General features: G+C 40.2%; 1 protein-coding gene across 2 annotated transcripts in view; it reads left to right on the top strand.

Annotated features, from left to right (window-relative positions):
• ptn (pleiotrophin) overlaps positions 1–21,094 on the top strand; it is a 53,609-nt gene that overhangs the window by 27,495 nt on the left and 5,020 nt on the right. For both annotated transcript variants that reach the window (XM_081604290.1, XM_008400396.3), the window contains exons 2-4: positions 13,405–13,499; positions 14,191–14,364; positions 18,445–18,606. In XM_081604290.1, the coding sequence (XP_081460416.1) occupies positions 13,405–13,499; positions 14,191–14,364; positions 18,445–18,606 (431 nt within the window). The remainder of the gene's footprint in view (positions 1–13,404; positions 13,500–14,190; positions 14,365–18,444; positions 18,607–21,094) is intronic.

The raw sequence follows: 21,094 nt of genomic DNA, 5'->3' as shown, positions 1-21,094 counted from the left end.
CGTTGGACCAAGGATGTGGTGTTAATTCTCACGATACTATGATTTAGATTGTCCACTGCATACATGTTTGCCTCCTAAGGCTTCGATTCTCACATGGGAGAAATGTTCGTAGCCGCATTTGGTCTGCTCCAGCCTCCAAGAGGACTATGAATAACACGAGTGTATTTACTGGTTGCATTTATTAGACATCTGCACTGCAGCGCCCGAGTGGAGAAGGCGACAGCTGATGTGTAATTCTCAGCTAAATTTGTTCCCAAGATTTGAGGAACTGAGGAGACAGAAAGCCGGAGAGGGGGAGGCAGACATGAGGAGAGGGAGGCTGGATGGTTTAATCAAAAGGCGGACAGGGCTGCCCACGCCGTGTGAAAAAGCTTTCTCATCCAGCATTCTTTAATGAACAAGTGACTCAAGGTGCTTTCAGTTGGTTCCTGGGAGGAACGTGCACACATACACTTAAGGATAAACGTTGCCCACTCGATTAAACAGACACCTCCAAATTGGCGCCTTTGGAGAGCAGGCAGGAGAGAGGAGAGACGGGGGTGGCGACTGTTGATGCTAACAGCGAGGGGGCTTTAGGAAAAGAGTGGGATGGAGTTCTGTTCCTGGGCTGTCAGCGCGCTGCCAGGGGGGGGATCAAGGCTGCACAGGTCCACCAGCCAGCCTGCCAGCATCTGAAGGGAACAGGCCCGGCTATTTCTAGCAAAACAAAAAGCATCCAAATGGGTGAGGGAGACGGGGCGGAGGGCGGGAAGAGGACAAAGAGCGGTGATGAGACGTCCCCCGAAGCGAGGTGGTGCACAGGTGTCTCTCTGTGGCTGTCTTCACTGAGAGGAATGCAGATTAATAGATAGGATGAAAATAGGCGACTGTGGGAAGCGGCACATTTACGTCAGAGTTATCTAAAATCGTCAAACTTTCTGTCTTTCTCACCCTCCATGCAGCATCATGTGTGCAGAGGGTATAAACTTGAGTAGTTTTTGAATTTTATGTGTTGATTGTGACTGAATCCTGTTTTTAAGGATCTCCAACTGAGGTGTGTTGATTGCACAATGAATAATTTTCCTTGAGGAAGAATAATGGAGGAATATTAGCATTTTTTAAATTAGTTCCAGAAATTGTAACTCACGACATTTCCCACAGCGGCCCTTTGTGCCAGCCTTAGATGAACTTGGTGCATGATGTGCATGGAGCCAATCGAAGCAGCATTAACAGAAACCACCAATGCATAGCTAATAAGTTTTTATCATCTCTACTTAATGATCTCGATGCCCCGTATTTGCAGTGAAGCACTCATTGAATGCTTCTTTTCAGATCACAGTCACAAATGTCCTCTTTTTTTTTTCAGTGCATTTCATGGACATTTTCTGTGATCACATCAGACCAAGGCCCTACATGCACAGCTGCTAACGTTAAAGATCGTCTCCATGGTGAAACGTTGTGGCAGCATCGGCAAAAAAAAATGGGTCAGAGGTCATGAATGTAGCTGAATATAGGTTGGAAAACTGCAAACTGACCCAGTTGGTCCAGTTCTGTCAGCAGGAATCGTCCAGAACTCCAACAAACAAATGTAAAAAGTTTTTAAGGAAATCTTAAACATCACAAAGACAATGCTAAATACTGAGGAAAGGTATGTAAACTTCTGATTCTGAAGACATTATTAAATAAATCTTTGATAAAGATTGTGGCATTTAGCAAGCAGAAATCATTTTTGGTATTTTTACCAGACCTAAAACAAAAAGAAGTGAGTCTAAATAAACTTTAGTTTCAACTGCATGACATGGCGTTCACAATACAAAATTAGACCAAGTGCGAGTTTAAAGTAGAGTCGAGAATAAAAAGTTGCTTTGAATTGAGCGTGAGGATGAACAAACAAGTGGATCAGTGAAACGGAGGCATTCATGCTTAAACCCAACTCTTCAGTTTGAGCCGTTTCAGCTCCGATGCTCACAGACCGACTGCTTTTCGCCCTTATTATTATTATTATGTTTTCATCATTACACAGGCCCTGCACTGCTGTTAAAACTTAGCTCTGTTCTCAGGACCTGGCCTTCTTCAACACACACACACACACACACACCCGCGGCGCGCCACACATGGTGTTTTTGTTCGGAGCGTGGCTCCCTGGTGGCTCCTCAGGGGCTGTTCTGAGCGATAGCAGGGACCCTCTCCACACATCCCCCCCAACCCCCCCGCTGTCTGACCTTTACAAAACACAAGTCAGAAATGTGGCATTTTGCTCTAATCATCTGCACCTAAACACATGAGAAACGGTGCTGCGCCTCAATTAAGGAATCCCTCGGCCCCTTGAGGAAACGGTTTCCTTCAATGACAGTCATTATGAAGCCTGGAGGCGTCATTGGACTCGGCGGCGCTTTCTTTGCTTTCTCTCACAGGATTATACATACGGTTATTTATATTTCTGCCCTGTGCCTCCGCATACAGCCGTTCATATTTTTTTATTTAGCTTTTTTATTCGCCTCTCTGCTTCTTTCAAAAGACCCTCCACGTTTCTGTCGTCTGTGCTCTTCTCGTTTCATCTGAGCTGGCTCTGTTCACAAAGTACGCAGGCAGAAAAAACTGGTGAATAAGTTTCTGAGACTTTTTACCTTCTTCTTCTGAGTCACAACGATGTTTCTTCCTGACTTTCCCCCCCGAGAACTCACTGCTGTCTTCTTTTGTAAATGAAGATAAACAACGAACCACTGAAAAACATGAGTTAGCATGAATGATTTCTTCTCATTTTGGTTTTTTCAGCACGTCAGAAGTGACTTTACAAGATGCTGGCGGCCAAAACCAAATCATCACCATCCAAAGAAATAACTTTTTTCCCCCCTTCCTTAATATTATCCACATTAATTTAATTATCACTCTCCAAAGGTCGACAAATCCTCACAAAAGAAGATAAATGCTTGTCCAGTTGACATTTTAATGAGCCACGGCAACACTAACATACAAAAAAAAAAATAAAAACGCTTAAATAGACGATGTGTAACAATTATCACATCTAGCAGTCGGCTTGGAGATAACAACCATCTCAAATGTCACCCAGCATCTTGCTACAAATTGAATCAATATTGTTTGGCTAAATTACCTGTCGAGGAGAAAACAATCAACTCTCGCGTCAATCCAAAGACCTTTGTTTTTTAAAGCCACACCAACATTTCTGTTTCGCCTCTTACTAACTAATCCATCTTCTGATCGTAAGCATTTTTAGGTAAGTGTCATTTTCCAAGTGACAAACGAGGGAATCCTTCACTTTATTCAGCAAATTAAGATCCTTTTCACAGCACACACATCTAATCTATTATTTATCTTTTTCCGTTGCTATGCGCTGTAATTAAAACTGTTATAGCTGAATTGTTGCACGCTAAACACTGTTGTAACAAACATTTTTATGTTAAGCTTGTTTATTTCAGTGTTTTTGTATTTGGATTCCTAAGTGGTGAATGTAAGGTAGTTTAGGCTCAAGGATCAGAGGTGAGCAGAAAATCAGTGCCAGCCACCGCTTCAGTTTCTTCCAATTACTTTTTTTATTCAGTCTTTACTCAGACTTCTCTCCCAGCATCCAAAAGCTCACTGTTTTTATACAAAATTGGCACCACACCTGTTCTTGATTGAACACAACCACCAAGGAACAGGTCAAACAAACATTTAAACAGAGAAACACAAAAAACTACAAATCAATTTACAAACTCCTACATAATGAAGTTATCTGCAAAATAAATTACATAATACAAGATAACTCAAAAGGTTATTTTTCAAAGGAAAACAAACAATACACAAAAGAAAAACCCTCTAATTGGTAGAACCCAATAAGGTAATCACTGACATCATCCAGCCATTTAACCAGGAAGTACTGGGCCGGCCTCTCCCATACTCCTGCAGATCTACAAGGACAAATGATGTGAGTACAAAGAAAAGTAAATACACCTTGAAACAAATTCAACCCATAATCCAGAAATAATAACTTTAACCTAAACAGATAGATCTTGCAACATAATGCTAACACAAACAAACCCGGGATAGTAAGTGAAGCAAAATGGCAATGTTTGAATTAATTATTATAACCAAATATAAAAATAAGTGAATGAGAAAGAATAAGGGACAAGTGGTGAACACAAACTGAACCACTTTGTCACAGTGAATAAGAATGTTTTAGAAAATGAGAGTGGAGAATTTTAGAGCAATTAGCAATTTATCGTTGAAGTAGGAGACAAAATAAAATGCAGGTTACTCATTCTGGAAGGTGATGGACGTTTATATTCATCTAGATCACAAAAAACAAAACACCAGAAATGTAGACTGGTCCCTCCTGGTCAGGGGTGAACATTTACCTCCAGTCAAGCTCCAGTATCCGGGATCTTTGCTCTCAGTCATCCTAGGATTGAGAGAGAAGTGGATGAATGGACGGGAATCTTGTCCGCCGTAATGCAGGCGCAGCAATCTCTCTGTTACAGTGAGGCAGGAGCTGGTAGTCTGGCCGAAGCTTCACAGATAAGCTTTATCATCCAGGATGCGTTTGGAGGAGAACTGTCGCTCCTCTGCATCCAAAGGAATAGTCTCTGATCACGATGACCTCTGGAGGTCACCCGTTGGAGGCGGCCCGGCCTTTTACACCGACGGTGACAGGGAGGCTGGGTCAGAACTCACTGGAGGTACTGAATGTTCTGACAGCAGAGCCTCAGGATGAGCCGGAGCGTCTCTGCTAATCCTCTTAACGGTGACTCTTTAGGAAGCTCTGCAGGTTACACACAACTTAGAACAAAGACAATGGATGGATGGACAAAATAATACTGGATCGATTAGAGCTGGAAGATTAGATTTTGTGCCCAAAATATTATTTACCTGGGTTTTGTCAAACAAATGGTTTGTAAAAATGTACTATGGAGCATTTTTATGAATACTTATATTTAAGATCTAAAACATGTTTTAATGCTCAAGATCATTAAACTTGACATGGACACTTGAGTTCCAAAGAGAATCTGATTTTTATTTTCCATTTAAAAGCTTTAAAGCCTGACAACAAATCATAAAGATTTGCCTGACAGGGATAAAATACGATCCAATATCATAAATCTCACATCACATCAGTTACCTAAAGTGAGGTACTAGTGTTGAGATCCACCATTCAGGATTTCTTAATAAAAAAACATTAGATTTTATGAGCTTTTGTTAAATTACTGCTGCATTTCTTGACGCCCGTCGCTGATCTTTTGGGATGATTTATTTATTGTGCTAAATGAAAAGAATCTGGCCTGTTTTGTCAGTTTTATCGATGCGTCAGAACTGGGAATTAGCAGGCGACTCATGCATTACGCTTTTTCTTTTCTCAGCTCTTCAGTCAATTATCGTCTCCTGAGTCACAACGTAGCCTGAATCAGATCAGTGTACGATCGGATCTGTTGCTGCTGGCAGTCCTTGTTCATTTTGGAGGGTTTGGCTCGTGAGTTGTCCCTCTTGTCGTCCTCCATGTTCCCTAAAGCAACGCTGAAAACGATCCAGAAGGAGCAGAGAAAACACTTTGACGATCTAATGATCACCGGATGTTGATTCTGGTCAGTTTCAGAACGGTGACTTTGCTTCTGCAGAGACGTTTCAGTCTCTACTGATGGTTGTCTCTTCAGCTGATTCAGACATTGCTAATAATGTCTAATATTACATTGTTGCGCTGCATCCACACAGCTGTTGCAGTGAAGAGGCCAGCTGGCTGACGGGGCGTTCTGCTCAAGCCGGATCTGAGCAGATTTCAGAGCAGTGATGGTGCCGATCCTGTAGGTTGTTCACCATATGCACAGCTTACAAAGCAGCAAACAGAAAACTCGTTCCAACCAGTTCTGCTTTCTAAGTTAATTAGTTCCTAATTCGTGACCAGCTGGTGATTTTGGTCTTCATAAACACAACATTGCTCAGTTTTAAAAGTGGGCTGAATGTGTTGGAGTTAAATAATGTTTTTTCTGTTGTTGTTATTGTATTCTCAAGTGAAAGCAGAAGATTGCTGGAAGTTGAGGAGATGGAAATGCCGAGGGGACAAGATGGAGGAGAAATGCTCAGTGCAGCAGTTCCAGACGTTGTTTTTGCAGCTTGCTTAGTTTTTTATTTTGTACTCACATGTTTTACAAAATACATGTTGGTGCAGTTGGTTTATTCTTAAAGTAGGTTTGTTGTTGAGTTGCATGCTATTAATATCTTAATGTCTTATTAATGGAGGTTCTCACCTCTGTCAGTGGAGAAGTGCTGCCTGATAAAAAAGTATTTTTTTCCCCTTGAAACATTCCCATTTTTCCCATTATGACGACCAACTTTAATGTTTCTTAATGGGATTTTATGTAACAGTCCATCACAAAGTCCTGACTAGTTGCTGGGAGTCTGAACTTTTGAGCATTTTAACTCAAAAATGTACGTTGACCTAAACTTTTCCGTTGCAGCCGTTGCTTTTTATTTCGGATCATTGTCCAGTTGGAAGGAATCCGTCCGCATATCGGCTCCTTCACTAATTTTTGAAGTAAATCGGTGTTGCAGGATTTTATTCAGGTTTATGGGAATAAAAGGGCACAAAAACAAATCGTTTCACACTTTTCTGATTAAATCGAAACCATTTTTTTCTGTACTATTCACTATGTGCATGTAGGAGAGTGAGAACAAACACCTTGAGCTTTTATTACTTGACTGAAGACAAACAGAGATGGTGGTCTTGGTTTTAGAAATTACATGTTCTGATGTTCAGCATGAAATGAAAATATGCATAATTTATCTGGTACACAGAAATATTAAATGCATACATGAATATTACATTTGTATTCATACGAGATAAGTTTAAAAACGGTAAGTGACAGTTTACTTTCAATGTCAAAGAGCAAAATAACAGGAAACCACAGCAATGCATATTTCCTAAGAATGAGCCAAAAATACTGAATAAAACAACTTTCCCTCTAAACATTAAACCAACCAAGTGGAGGCAAAGTTACAGGACAAAAATAAAATAAAATAAAATAAAATAAAATACACAATCCAAAAATGACAAAGTCCAAAAGTAGTGGCTCAAACCTCAAACAAGAAAACTCCCTCATTCAGCCTCAGAGAGCTCAGCATACGGCCATTTTTAATGACATAATCCATATATATATATATATATATATATATATATATATATATATATATATATATATATATATACCATTAATAAGGACTCTAATCTGAGAGCTTAATGGATTCAATAAAAAAAAAAACAAATCCATGTAACTGATTCATTAAGGTATCATTTCTCATTTACATCTTTATATTTTTATCCTGGGATTTCATTAAAGTAGCTTTACGCTAGTCACAGTTCAGTAAAATCCATTTTTATGACTTCTTTGTGCAACTTCCCCATAAAGGCTTGTTGTTTTCTGATTGGTCAGAAACTGTTCCTCATCAACGAAATCACAAATGCTACAAAAACGTAATGAAGTAGTTAGTGTTGATGCTCTTCAGAAAAATAGATGGCATCATGGAGAAATGTCATCATATGGAAATGTTGATGTCAGATTAAGTAGAAATTGCTTTAAGGATAACAAAGTCAATGTTGAAGCAAACAGAAAATTTGTGTGTAGAGCTGAAAATATGTGTCTGCAAACCAGACTCACGACCGATCTGTCAGGAGGAAACTCAATCAAACTGTAAATTTTACTTAAACAATTGTCAATCTTCTTGCATTTAATAAACTACAATGTTTTCAGTTTTTAACTGAAACATGAAAAGTTGTTTGATTTGATTTTGAGGGGGGGAAAAATGAGTTTTTAACGGCATATCTAACAGTTTTCTGCTCAAAGCAGCTCTTTAGATTGGCAGAGTGTTTCATGGAGATTTATTTTATTTGTTTTGTCCTTGATTGGCTTCTTCTTAATTGTCTGTGTTTAAATTAAACGGAGAAAAGTGAGGGATAATTCATCTGTCATGAGATTTTCAGGTTATTTCCTGAAATTAAGCAGAAATATGTTTATTAATAACGCTACTTATTAGCATCCTGACCAATCCATATACGATAAATGCAAGTGAAATACAGTGTCTGACTTTTTTTTAATGATTTTCTGCTTGAATGTATCACCGTGTCTTTTATTATTATTATTACCGTATTTTCCGCACTATAAGGCGCACCGGATTATAAGGTGCACCTTCAATGAATGGCCTATTTTAAAACTTTTTTCATACATAAGGCGCACCGCATTGTAAAGCGCATAGAATAGACGCTACAGTAGAGGCTGGAGTTACGTTATGCATCCACTAGATGGAGCTGCACTAAAGAGAATGTCAACAAAACAGTCCGACTCGGGTCGGCGAGGAGAGCCTTCCTGGGCCGGGGCGTGGCCGGACGATGGTCACCCGTCTCCGTTTGCGCACAGCATGTTCATGGAGAACGTGGTGCTAAATGACCTGCAGACGACCTGATTCTAGACGGTCAGTAGGTAGATAGGTCAGTCAAACTTTATTAACAAACCAGCGTTCTGACAGCTATCCCAGCATGCACCGCACGCTTCTTCTTCTACGAGCGAAAATGAAGTCGGCGGCTGCTTACCGTAGCTGCTAGACCTGTTGTGGCTCAGTATTGGTCCATATTTAAGTCGCACCGGGTTATAAGGCGCACTGTCGGCTTTTGAGGAAATTGAAGGTTTGTAGGTGCCTTATAGTGCTGAAAAGACGGTACTATAAAGAGGGGGAAATGGTCAAACCAACACAGAAGTGAAGAACAGTTTTCTTTCATGGTCGTCTCAGTTTTGACCTCACTGAAATGGCAAAATATGGTTAAGATTCTTGCAATGGGAGCAGGTTTCAGCCAAATCCACCTCCTGTAATTTAGAGCTCTGTTGTACTGAAAGCCTCACAAAAATGTTTTAGATTAGGTTCTAAAGGCAAGAAGAAAAAGAAGAACGGAGCTCTGCAGAGGGAGCGTATAACTCAGATGTGTAAATGTGCTTTTTCTTCTGCAAGTCCGGTCGATTGGCCACAGATGAACAGCACAAAACTAATGTCTCAGCCTCCGGTGCTTGTGGCATGTAAACACTATTTATTAGGTTTCAGACTGTGGCTCCTTCTTCCAGAGTAAGCAGGAGAGGCACCATTTTGTTTTTCTTTCCTATTTTTTTAGTTTTTGCAATTTGTTTTGCGACAGATTGTGATCAGAACATCCCCAGGAGTCATGCTATCAGTGCTTCCTTTAATGAGCTTTGGGTTTTTGCTTGGATCTGCCTCAGACCATCGCAATGTGTAATATATATACACCTGAATACGGAGCGTCTTATCTTTCTGAACAAAAGGTTGACTTTCTTAAAATCTTTTGAAGAATAAAAACTTCCAAAGTTTTCTCTCTTCCTGCAATCTTCAGGAAACTCAATGACATTTACTTATGAGTGTTTCACTTTGCTACACCTTCAGCTGCAGCAATTTCCTACATTTTTTGGGATCCGCTGAAAGCTTAGTCGTGATTAATGAGTGTGGTTATCTTGTGTCATGCTACTTGGTTATCAAATAAGGCAGGTCATTAGGATATCTTAGCCAGTTATGATTTGGATCAGAATCTCGGCTGAAACTTTGGACAAAAAAAAAGCACAAAAAAAAAACTTCCAGCAATAAATCAGGGAAACGTCTTGGTGTTTATTTAGATTTTTCAATAAACAAATTACTCTTCCTCTTTTGGGTACCACTCAGCATCAGTCATAATTTGATTTTGTTTGTTTACTATTAAAAACAATTTTTTTTAATCCCGAACACCAACTTTGTTAAATGCTTTAGAAAAGCTTTTTTCACTAAAGGTAGTTAAAATAACAACAGTTCAGTAAAATCCATTTTTATGACTTCTTTGTGCAACTTCCACATAAAGGCTTGTTGTTTTCTGATTGGTCAGAAACTGTTCCTCATCAACAAAATCACAAATGCTACAAAAACGTAATGAAGTAGTTAGTGTTGATGCTCTTCAGAAAAATAGATGGCATCATGGAGAAATGTCATCATATGGAAATGTTGATGTCAGATTAAGTAGAAATTGCTTTAAGGATAACAAAGTCAATGTTATCCTTAAAGCAGGTGGCACCTGATGCCACCTGCTGACAGGTAGCATCAGGTGCTACCAGAAAGAGTTTCTGATAGTGAAATAAAATATAAATAAACATTTATTCCCATGTCTATTGTCAAACTCTTATATTAATAGGTGTGTGTCAGCTCACTCACTCATCCTTCATAGAGGTGGTAAAGCTGCAGATGGAAACTATGGCTGCGTTCACACTACAGCCTGAATTGACCCAATTCCGATTTTTTTGTCAAATCGGGGTTTTTTTTTTTTTTTTGTCGGGCCGTTCACACTGCCACACATACAGTATGCAAACTGTATGTGTTCTGCAGTCTGAACGGGCAAACGACCTGAAAGTGTCCCGCATGCACAGTAGAGGGCGCTATAGTCTCAGCGTTCTGCCAACCGCCATAAAAAAGAAGAAGAGTTCAGTGTTTGAAGAAATAAACATGGAGGCTAACGGTGGAGCTTAGCTTACACATTTGAAGTTGTTGTCCAACAGGAGCAACATATTAACAACTTAATCCTCATATAGTCCGTCATGGTTGTTGTTTTTTCTTCCCACCTGCACGTCTGAGGATGCAAAATAGTGAGATTTGTTGAGTATCAGTGACGTTCAGTTCTGATGAATGCGACCTGAACTTTATGGTCGCATTGAATCGGATACGTATCGGATATGGGTCACATTCGAAAAGAATCCGACCTGTGCTGTTCACACTGCTATGAAAAGATCAGATACAGGTCGGATTACGTAAAAAAAAATAAATCGGAATTGGGTCACTTCAGGCTGCAGTGTGAACGCACAGTATGTGGTGACTTTCACCTAAGTTATTGACCTGACGGAGAAGGAGACCTTGTGACCTTGCAGGACTCCAGCTGCAGCAGAAATATGCAGAACTCACTGTCTTCATTTAGTCATTATTTGTCGTCCCTTACTGTTCCTCCTCTGCTCCCCCACCCTCTCGCTCTGCTTGTGACCAACTGAGAAAAAGCTTTCTTATCTATTGAAAGACTAAATTCCTTTTTCATAGAAACGGATCCTTATCTGGAGGCTTTTATTGGATTTTCTATATGAAACTCTTAGAAGTCATTGTATATGCTTCTTTCCACTGGAGTTTTTCTTTTTTCTTTTTTTTTTTTTTTGGTGCTTATGAAGAAGAACGGTTTGGACTGTGTTACAGTCAATATTAAAGTAAAAGCAGGAGAAAGAGCCTGAGTATTTAATCAAAGCTGGATTTTCTTGTGAGCTGCCAAAAATAGAAAAGAATAAATTCCATCATGCGGAGGATTCAAATGGCTTTTCAGGAGCAGAAAAAGTACCGGCGACACCTTACAGCGCAATATGAGTTTTAATAAAGAAGGTGTGCTTAAAGAACTGGCAGTAATTGAATTTGAGGTTTAAATATATGCATAGTCAGACTAAATCTTTGAAACAAAAAGTCAAATGTCTATTCAGAGTGCTAGAATGAAATCACAAAGGACTGAGACCCAGCTCTTGACAGATTAAAAATGACAAATGCACATTATTTCCCTGCGAGGCTCAACTGTTCTACAAGAACATGAAAGGAAAAGAGCATTTTTGGTGTCAGACTCTTGGTAATTGCCCGAGTCCCATGCTGTCTCCCTCTCAGAGAGCCTTACTCAGAAAAGAACAAATAAGGAAGAAGGAAAGGGCAGCGCTTACAGAGGCAGCAGATTCTTTTTGGCAGTCCAGTTCAGCAGCTTCCTGGCGTTCTCAAAATCTGCAGAAGGGTGAAGAAAAGGTAAGGGGTTTGCTGCAGTTTGCATTTCTGATTCCTTAATTGACAGATTATAAGCGCGTAATCCTGGCTGCACTTTGGAGGTGATGGATTTCTAGGGGACATAAATCCAAACGCGTTCTGCTTTTTCCTCAACGTTTCTGGTTCTGTCGTCATCGCCATGGCAGTAAAATCTTTCCTGGAGCCAAAGCAGAACGGGTCAGTGAGCCTTCTGGACGCCGAAGCTGTGAAATCTCCCGACATACGTAAACCTCACGGCTACTTTGCACTTTGTTGCATCTAATGAGCCCAAAATGGGCAAATCTTTAGGTGTGATTATTGGTAAAGGAATATACATGTTAAATGTACCATATCTTAAACTTTCCACAACAATAATTCAATAATGTAAATTATTGAAGCGATTAATGGTTGTGTCTCTGCAGAGCCTTTTTTGTCTCATTTTTTTTTAAAACACATCAAACTCCGTCAGACTGGACAGATGGCATTTGTGAAGTCTTAGCTAAAGATTTTTGGTAAAAATTTAAGTCTGAGCTTTGACTGGGCCACTCTAACACATGAATATATTTCGATCTAAAGCATTGCACAGTAGCTTTTGCTGTATGTTTAGGTGCAGGAGGTTGAAACTCTGCCACAAACTGAAATCTTTTGAAGGCTCTAATGTCTCTTTCACAATAAAAATCATCTTAAAGGTCAGAAAGCTCAGATTCTTCTAAACAGCAAGATGACCCACATGGCTTATGAGGCGATTCTGCAAGTGATTCTGTCTAAGTGACTGACAGCAGTAGGAGGAACAAGGATTGAGAGTTTTCTGAGTTTTTTTTTTTTTAAACTGAAGTGTATTTCTGTTAGCTGAATGTTCCTTCAGTTTGAATTAGTTGTACAAAAACCTAACATTTTTGGTTCTGGTACTCAAAATAGTTGATTATTGTTTTTATTTGCATAAGAAGTTATATTGCCATCCATCAGTTATGCTGTATACTGCCACCTATTGACCAATCAGTGGAACATCAATAGAAAATCTGAAAATACATTCATGCCAGTGAGAGCTTTGTTGAAATGCATGTTTGAACTCTTCAGCTACTCCATAGGGTGAAAAACAAAAAGTAAAACACTATTAATGTTCATGTCTGTGTGAAATGTTTCCACTACGCTAACAGGTTAGCTTAGCCGTTGTGTTTCTGGGCTGTGAGAGGAGCCCAGGTACCATGTCCCTGCTTCATGCAGGTTTTAAACTCTTACATTCCATGTAGCCTGAGGGCAGGAGACGGTTTTAAATGGCTTTATTTGACAGTGACAAGCTCAGATCGACACACACACGCACACACACACCCACACACACACACACACACACATGTAACTGTCATTGCAACTGCTGTGCAGACAATCAAAATGTTGATGTTGGAGGCCGGCACAGTGGCAGTGGCTCCAGATAAGACGGAGGAGCTGGAAACGCTCCAGGATTTCCTCGGCTCTCTAAAGACTTTGGACGACTATCGCTCCTCTTGCTCACCTCCATGTTCCTCCAAAAACATCGACCCTCTAAAGTCCATGTTTGTCTCTCAGGGGAGGCTGTAAAAAATACTTTTTTATGTGTCTGTTTTCTAGAATGACTGGACAGAAGCTGTGGACGCAGGTGGCCGTGCTGGCGCTCCTGGTGCTGACGGTGACGGCAGCCGAAGGAGGGAAAGCAGAAAAACAAGGTGATTACTGCAACCTGTCAGCGCACTTGTGATATAACGAAGCAATTTGGACCGAGCAACTTCAAATTAAGAAATACATGCAGGGCTTCCACTTCCTGGGTGATTAATTTAGCAGGGCACAAGTAAAAAAAAAAAAAAAATCCCCAAAAAAGTTTAGGTTGAAGTAATTGGTCTCTTGTGAAAGTTTAGAATAAACTGTGATTTGCAACAAAAAGAAAATAAGTCTGAAATGTTCCTCCTGGGTACAATTGAAGCTGGTTTAAATTGGAGGGGAAAAGTTTATTTGCATTGGAAATTAGTGCAAAGACCTGAAGCAATTACAAAAACACAGCAGAGGAAATTAATGTTGTTTTTATTTTCATTTTAAAACGTAAGCATTAAAAGCATTGACTTAAGAAAAAAGTTATAGATGAACAAAAAGGAGAATTTCAATCTTGGATTATTTTTTGTAAAAAAAAAAAAGTCAAAGAACATCTTTTTCTGCGAAAAATAACCACATTAAAAGTTGAAATATTTGCATTTATTTGGAAGAGACATGGACAAAAATATACAATTTAAAAACTGCTTACTTTAAAACTATAAATGAGACTCGAATCAGATTTTTCTCCTGCTTTGTCGCACCGTGCCACAAAATAATTCAGACGAGAAGCTACTCAGATTTTAGCGTCTCCAGCGTCTGTTATCCGTACAGGAAAGAAGGAACGCAAATCTGACTGTGGGGATTGGCAGTGGAGCGTGTGCGTCGCCAACGAGGGCGACTGCGGCCTGGGCACCAGGGAAGGAACGCGCACAGGAACCGACTGCAAGCAGACCATCAAGACCCAGCGCTGCAAGATCCCCTGCAACTGGAAGAAGAAGTTTGGAGGTGAAATATTTCTTCTTCAGAGTCCAGAGATGTGGACAGTGTTGTTAGCATCTCTGGCGCTAACATGGATTAATCTTTAATTGCAGAAATGTTCTCTCACGCTGCTACATTTAGAAAAATGCAGTTATTCAGTTCTTTGTTGAGAAATAATTGCTTTTGCAAAAATAATTGGCGACAATTCTGCTGTTATTACGTGGATTTGGACAGTGGATCCAAATCTGTTAAGATTTGGGGAAAAGGCCCTTAAGAAGGCCTGAAGTGCTTTACCACAAAATTATTCATCTTACCTGAGCAAAGAAATCAATTTACAGTCCCAGCAGAGTTTTTTAGACTTTATAATATTCACAGTTATAGAACAGAACAGGCTGGGAAAATTGTAAAAGTTATAGACTACCTTAGTTAAAGTAAAATATAAATTAAAAATGCGTCAGTGAGAATTATACTAAAGGGTTTGTTTGAAAATTGCGTTTGGTTCCATTTGGTTTTGTTTCTATACTTTTGTTTTTTGACATTTACTTTTTGTATTCTATTGTGTCTGTTTTCTCTTTACTCCATTTTGTATATTTCTTAGATCCCCTTTTGTTCATGATGTCGTTCATTTGTCATTTTTCTTCACCTCTCACTCAGCTGCAGCCATCTTGTTGATTAGACTCAGCTGGTTCTAGTTTCTCTAATCACCTCCAAGGCTTTTATAAACTTCCTCTTCCTCAGTTCCTGCTGTTTGCTAGAGCATTTGTTGTCCTACATGCACCTATTCACTATTTTACATAAAATAATAATGATACTAATACTAATCATCTCCTGTTATCTTGACATTGTTCAGCATTCAGAACCTAATATGACATTATTAAGAATATTAATACTTTGGCCATGAGGGATTTTGGTTTTTATTTTCTGCTGGATTTTTATTTTGAGAAAATAAAAAAAGCTAAATATACATATTTTCTTTTAAAGGCTCATTTCCTCATTCTTTTCACATTAAATCTAGAAAAAAAAACATCTTAATATTCGTAGTATTTTAGTTATTGACTAACATACCCAGAGAATCCCACCCTTGTACAAGAACATGATTTCCATTTGTTGCTCCACTCCTCCTCATAATCCATTGTTGCGTGTCATTCAGACAAACAATGGCCTCATTTTCAGAACAGGAATGCATAAGCTAGCTAATTAGAGGTACAACAGAAATGTCTGCAGAGAATATGATACATTGTCATGGAAATAACCATCCAACATCGTCATTGCCAGCACAGCAGAGTAGCAGGCATTGTTTTTACCTTGTTTGTGGGGGCGTGTAAATGGAACCACCATGAATGGGGTTTGGCAGGTTCATAAATCTCTGGACCAATTTTGACAATCCACAAGTGTCGCCGCTGTGGAAGGCACATTCACTCGCCTTTTCATACCTCTAGCTTATCTAAACAGCGTTTTCCAAAGCGGAAGTTGCCCAACACATCGTTCTTACACCGAGCGAGATTACAGTGTGAGATTTGTGAAGCTGAAATCTCTTTGAAACGATGACAAAACCTGGGAGACTTTTCGTTCCCAAGGTAAAACCTGAAAGGCTTTGCAAGCAAACCATCAGGAATGATGAACAGAGTAGCACGAAGTCACATAGATCCAGACTTCAGAGGAAGGTTGCTTGATCTAGATCAGCATTTCCATGTTTGTGGTAAATATGCTGCAGTTACTGGAACATATCTGTGATGAAAACCAGCTGGAAGGCCAGTCAACATGGCGGCATCCTGACCCGTCCTGTCTGCAGCTCTGCTGCCGTCACTTTGACCAAGTTTGTCCACGGACACATTTGGGTTTTAAAGAATTTTTTTTTAAAAAACAACCCGTCCTGAACCGGAAGTGCCTGCAGGATCAGGATTTCCCATAATGTTAACGCCGCACACATCCAGAAGGTGAAACTATCACCGCTTACTCTGACATACTACAACACTCCAGGTCTGCTTGCACATTTGGAGTCAGCAATTCCACAGTGGCGCCTGCAGCAGCATTTGGATTTTGCGCTGCTAAGCAAATTATTCTCGTCGGAGGGTAATGTGTGCAAAAGTTTTAAACCATAATCATTTCTTTTTATTGTGCCGTCAAGGGGTGGTGGTTGCTAGATGAATGAAGCCCTGGGAAAGTCTCATTTCAGACAGGCTTTGGCCTTTTAAGGCTAACGCTGGTCAGTTTAAATTCTTCTGCACAAATAACCAGTTACGGCAGAATAAAAAGCCAAATTATTTCTGGAAAAAAAAACAAAAAACTTTTCTTTAACCTGTCTGACAAAACTGCAGTTTAACCTGCAGGTTTTGGAGATACTGACCAGCTGTCAGGCCATCGACATTCACCTTTTGTCAAAATCACTCCAATACAAAGGCTGCTTTTTTTAAAAATATTCTATCTTTGAGAAAAGTTGTTTACAAAGGAGCAGCAGCAAAAACATAATCGGTTTTATTGGCTTTCTGTCAGTTTTAATCAACATATTTACCATTTAAAACAAGCCTATTTGCCTATTTGCAATAAATTTTAATGTTTTTGCTTTTCTTTTATTACAGATTTTATTGCCTTTTTTATTGCATGCTGTATGGCAGCTGTTTTTATTCTCAAGCTTTAATTGACATTTAAAGTTTTTTAAAAGTACAACACAGCATAAAGTTATGAGGTAGCTGCGAATAATTCTGCAGAGTCATCGTTTTCACTAAGTGAACCCAAAATAAGGAGTCAGGCGCCTCGGGGACGACTGACGGAGGAACCGCTCACACCACGCACCGCAGCCACTCTGTGACGTTCAAAAGTTCAAACTTCACGGCATTCCTGGTTTGTATCTGTGGTGACGCTGGTGGTGGCAGCATCATGCTGTGGGGAGGATTTTCATCAGCAGAGACAGGGAAGCTGTTCAGAGTTTGAGAAAGTTTTTAGGAGATCTAAAAGACTTGAGATTTGGAAGGACGTTGTAAAATGACTGTAAATAAATTACTCTATTTTCCATTCATGTCTTATCTTGGCTCTATGAAAGTCCAGATCTAAATGAATGAATTTGAGACTCTACACCAGGACTTGAAAACTGATTTCTCCAGAGGTAGTCATCTTGCAATCAAACTGAGTTATTATGCAAAAATAATAATAAATAAAATAGGAAAAAACACTTCTGTGTCAAGATGTGCGAAGCGTATAGAGACAAACCCAGATGAATGGCAGGGGGCGACGAAACGAAAATGAAACGATTTACAGTTTTCCTCTCAGCGCACATTTATGCACTACTTTAAAAAACAAAAGAAGCCAAAAAGTTCAAGGTGTGTGAATACCTTTGCAGCCCAGCATGCGGCATGTGGCCCTTCAAAATGTAGCACAGCCTCCCGATAAATTTGCTACAAGTGGGATATCTCTGTCTGTCTCTGACATAAATTATGGTTGTGAGGGGAACACGGCTTTCAAAGTTGGTTGCTCAGGAAGTCCCTGTTGGATTCCTGCAACAATGGCCCTGTCAGTCCCTCTCTCTGCTCTCCTGCCCTGCGCTGCCTCGCCCCCCGCCCCCCCCCTCCTCCCCCCCCCCTCCTCCCAGCTCTGATGAGCACTCTGGGATCTCGGCTGCGGTGACACAGCCTTTCATGTGAGAGGAAGCTGACGAATGAGTGTCACAGCCTCCAGGGAGCCTGGCTGGACTGGCAGCAAAATAATGCAAGAGGAGAGATGAGAAGCTTGGCCTTATAGAACACAAACACTTATGTGCACACTACACACACACACACATCCTCTGTAAGCCCACTTTTATAGCACACACCAGCAGCTAATGGCGTTTTCAGAAGCAATCTTGCATCTTTAAATGCTCCCTCAAATATAAAGAGGCTTTCTCGGGGCTGTAGCTATAGATTGTACCTGTTATTTCTCCAGGTTGCTTTTGATTACATCCATCTGTTGTTAGGTTTCATCATATAGCAAATGTAAGATCAAAACGCAGAGGTGCCGTCTGCTTCTGCACTGGGGTTAGGGTTCTTCCAGTCAAATTCATTTTATTTTTGACCAGATTCTCTCCTTTTATTTGCTCGTTGAAATGTTGAGATCCGATTCCTGCGTTTGCTTCAGGGGAATGCAAGTACGAGTTCCAGGACTGGGGGGAGTGTGACCTGGCGACGGGGAAGAAGAACAGGACCGGGGTACTGAAGCGAGCGCTCATGGATGCGACCTGCGCTCCCACCGTCACGGCAACCAAGCCATGCGGGAAAATTCCCAAGCCCAAGCTGCAAGGTAAGCTGGGGGAAGCGGAGAAATGATTGCCGGGTAAAACGGGAGCCCTCGCTGGGCACGACGAGCCTGTCAGAAGCTATGATGATTCCCAGAAATCACGTGGAACAAATGTCTGTCTGTGGCAGAAAAGAAAATGAGTTTACTACTGAGCTTGAAAAGCAAAAACAAAGCTTGGGTGGAATCTAAATGAATGTATTAATGAAGCAGCTTTTGCAGCAAGCTGACTTAGCAAAACGATGAATCAAGCTGTGCAAGATTAGATTTTATTTGCATTTCTGCTATAGCTTCTTGCAAGTCTTCAGTTCCTAGTGATATAAATTTACAGGCAAGTATAAAAAGTATGGAGGCCCGTCTGATTGTCCAAAGCTGGATCATTATGGGTCTGTTTTATTGAGAGCTGATCAAGAGGTAACAATATTGGAATCAGCTTCTGAAAGCTTATCATGCTACTTTTTAAATGGATCAGAGTTGGTAGCATCAGTTGTCAACATGAGCGGTCCTGGATGGGGGCCAACGGGGGCCACTGTCCCTGTAGGATCTGTCCTGACCCGACTTATAGCCTCTGTACCGAAGAGATGACACTACATCAATCTCTGGTGATTATTTGTGCTGGAACAGAAACCATAATCACATGCTCTCTATTTTATTTTTAACTTCACAGTTCTAATTTAACATCAAATTAAAAATGAAGCTGTTGCACTTTTAGCTTCAGCTGTATTGAGTTTCCATGAGTTAGATCAGAGGTCTGTAACCTGCAGCTCTGGTAGGGTTTTTTATTTTTTATTATTGGCTCATTTTTTGCTATAGACAGAAAATAAGTGGGGCCCCGGGCCCCTGCTTGTAAATTTGATCTAGAAGCGCCACTGGTTGTCAACTTGACAAGGATTGCTCTGCAATAAAGCAAATTTGCACCTTTTTTTTTAAATGAGTGAAAATCCAGCGTTACCTGAACGTTAATCTGTTTCTTAAATTACATTTATTCATTTTATCAAAAAGTATTAAATCAGCAAACGGATCCTTTGGAAGTTGCTTAAAATCTGTAAACTTCAATAGACATACTCAATGTTGAAACTTTTGTTGTTTTTCTTGTGAAAATGTTTTCCTACTCTATATTTTTGTCAACAACACATTAAAAAATATGAGCTTGTTCCGTGTTTACCACAGTGTTACATCACTGTTACTTTGAGCAGCACTTCAAAAAAGAACAAAGGAGACGGAAGCTCTTTTGACTTATAATACATAACTATATTTTAAATGTTAGCTCAGTGGGTTTACCGTTTGTTTTCCTCTCGTTCTTCTACCCACGTGCCGAGCAGCGGCTGCTGATGACGAGGTTTAGTTTTGCTCGTCACACGTCGGTCAAAAGATTCCTGGATTTCTTTTTAATTACAGCGATTGTGCATCAGAATATGTATCGACTTGCGTCAGGACTGAACTTCCACCGTCTGTCCTGATAATTGCCGTGCGAGTTCAGTAGATTCTCGCCTTGTCTCCTCAGACATCGCGCGCTGATTGCATCTCTGCTAAATCCAACAAACCCTTGCAAATGATTTAATCTCAGGCAATGTCATGTGTGATTTGCATTCACATTCATTTCCCCGTCACACAGGAGGAAATCCTCCTACTTTACTGTGAAGCTGAAGCTTTGAGTGACAGGATTAAACCCGGCCTGAGATAGTTAACTCACTATTCAGCTGTAATTGCAGGTTTTTATCTTTCCTCAGCCATGTCAAAGTCACTGAACTCTGGAACAATGTGAGTTTCTACTTGCGATTTTCTGTGGTATATGGAGAGTAATCAAAAAAAAAAAAAACTTCAGTAGCAACAAGTATTGACCTAATGGGTAAAAATGCAATCATGTGAACATTCGTAGGATATGTTACTGTCTGGTATGAAGCTGGTCAGAAGCTGTGGACTCACTGTGGGTCAGTGCTGCTTGTAAATTCTGCAAACAAGGATGTAAATTAGCCACTGTCAATGCCCCATTGTCTAAACAGAATTATTATGAGTCTGGAAATGTTGCCAATGGCAATAAGCCGCGTTTATCACGCTCTGCAGCTGACACACAGTTTGCACAAAGAGTTTGCCTAACCTTACTGTCGCTTCATCAAATAACCACAATCAGGGAGGCTCATTTCAAACCAGAGGGGGTGTGAAGTCCTCTGTGGCGGTTTGCAGAGCTGTGGACCGTTTAACGTCTGTCCTGTTTGGGTTGGGATGAGTTGGGTTTTATGGCCATGTTGTTTGGGATGCTTTTAAGGAAATTTGACCTACCTGCCATCTGTGTAATTTCCCTTTTTCTTTTCATAAAAACGCAACACAACTTTAGCATGAAAAACAAAACTAAGTACGCCCATTGATTCAGTAGCTTGTAGAATCCTGGTTTGACTTTGTAAGAGTCGAACCACGATGCACCTACGTTTCCATCTAAATCATAGAGGAGCATGTTCAGGACATTCCAACGCACTGGAACTTAAAAGAAAAGGTC

Source organism: Poecilia reticulata, chromosome 23 (assembly GCF_904066995.2).
Source record: "Poecilia reticulata chromosome 23, P_reticulata-male-v2, whole genome shotgun sequence".
Taxonomy (NCBI): Eukaryota; Metazoa; Chordata; class Actinopteri; order Cyprinodontiformes; family Poeciliidae; genus Poecilia; species Poecilia reticulata.
This window is presented reverse-complemented; position numbering and strand designations above follow the sequence as displayed.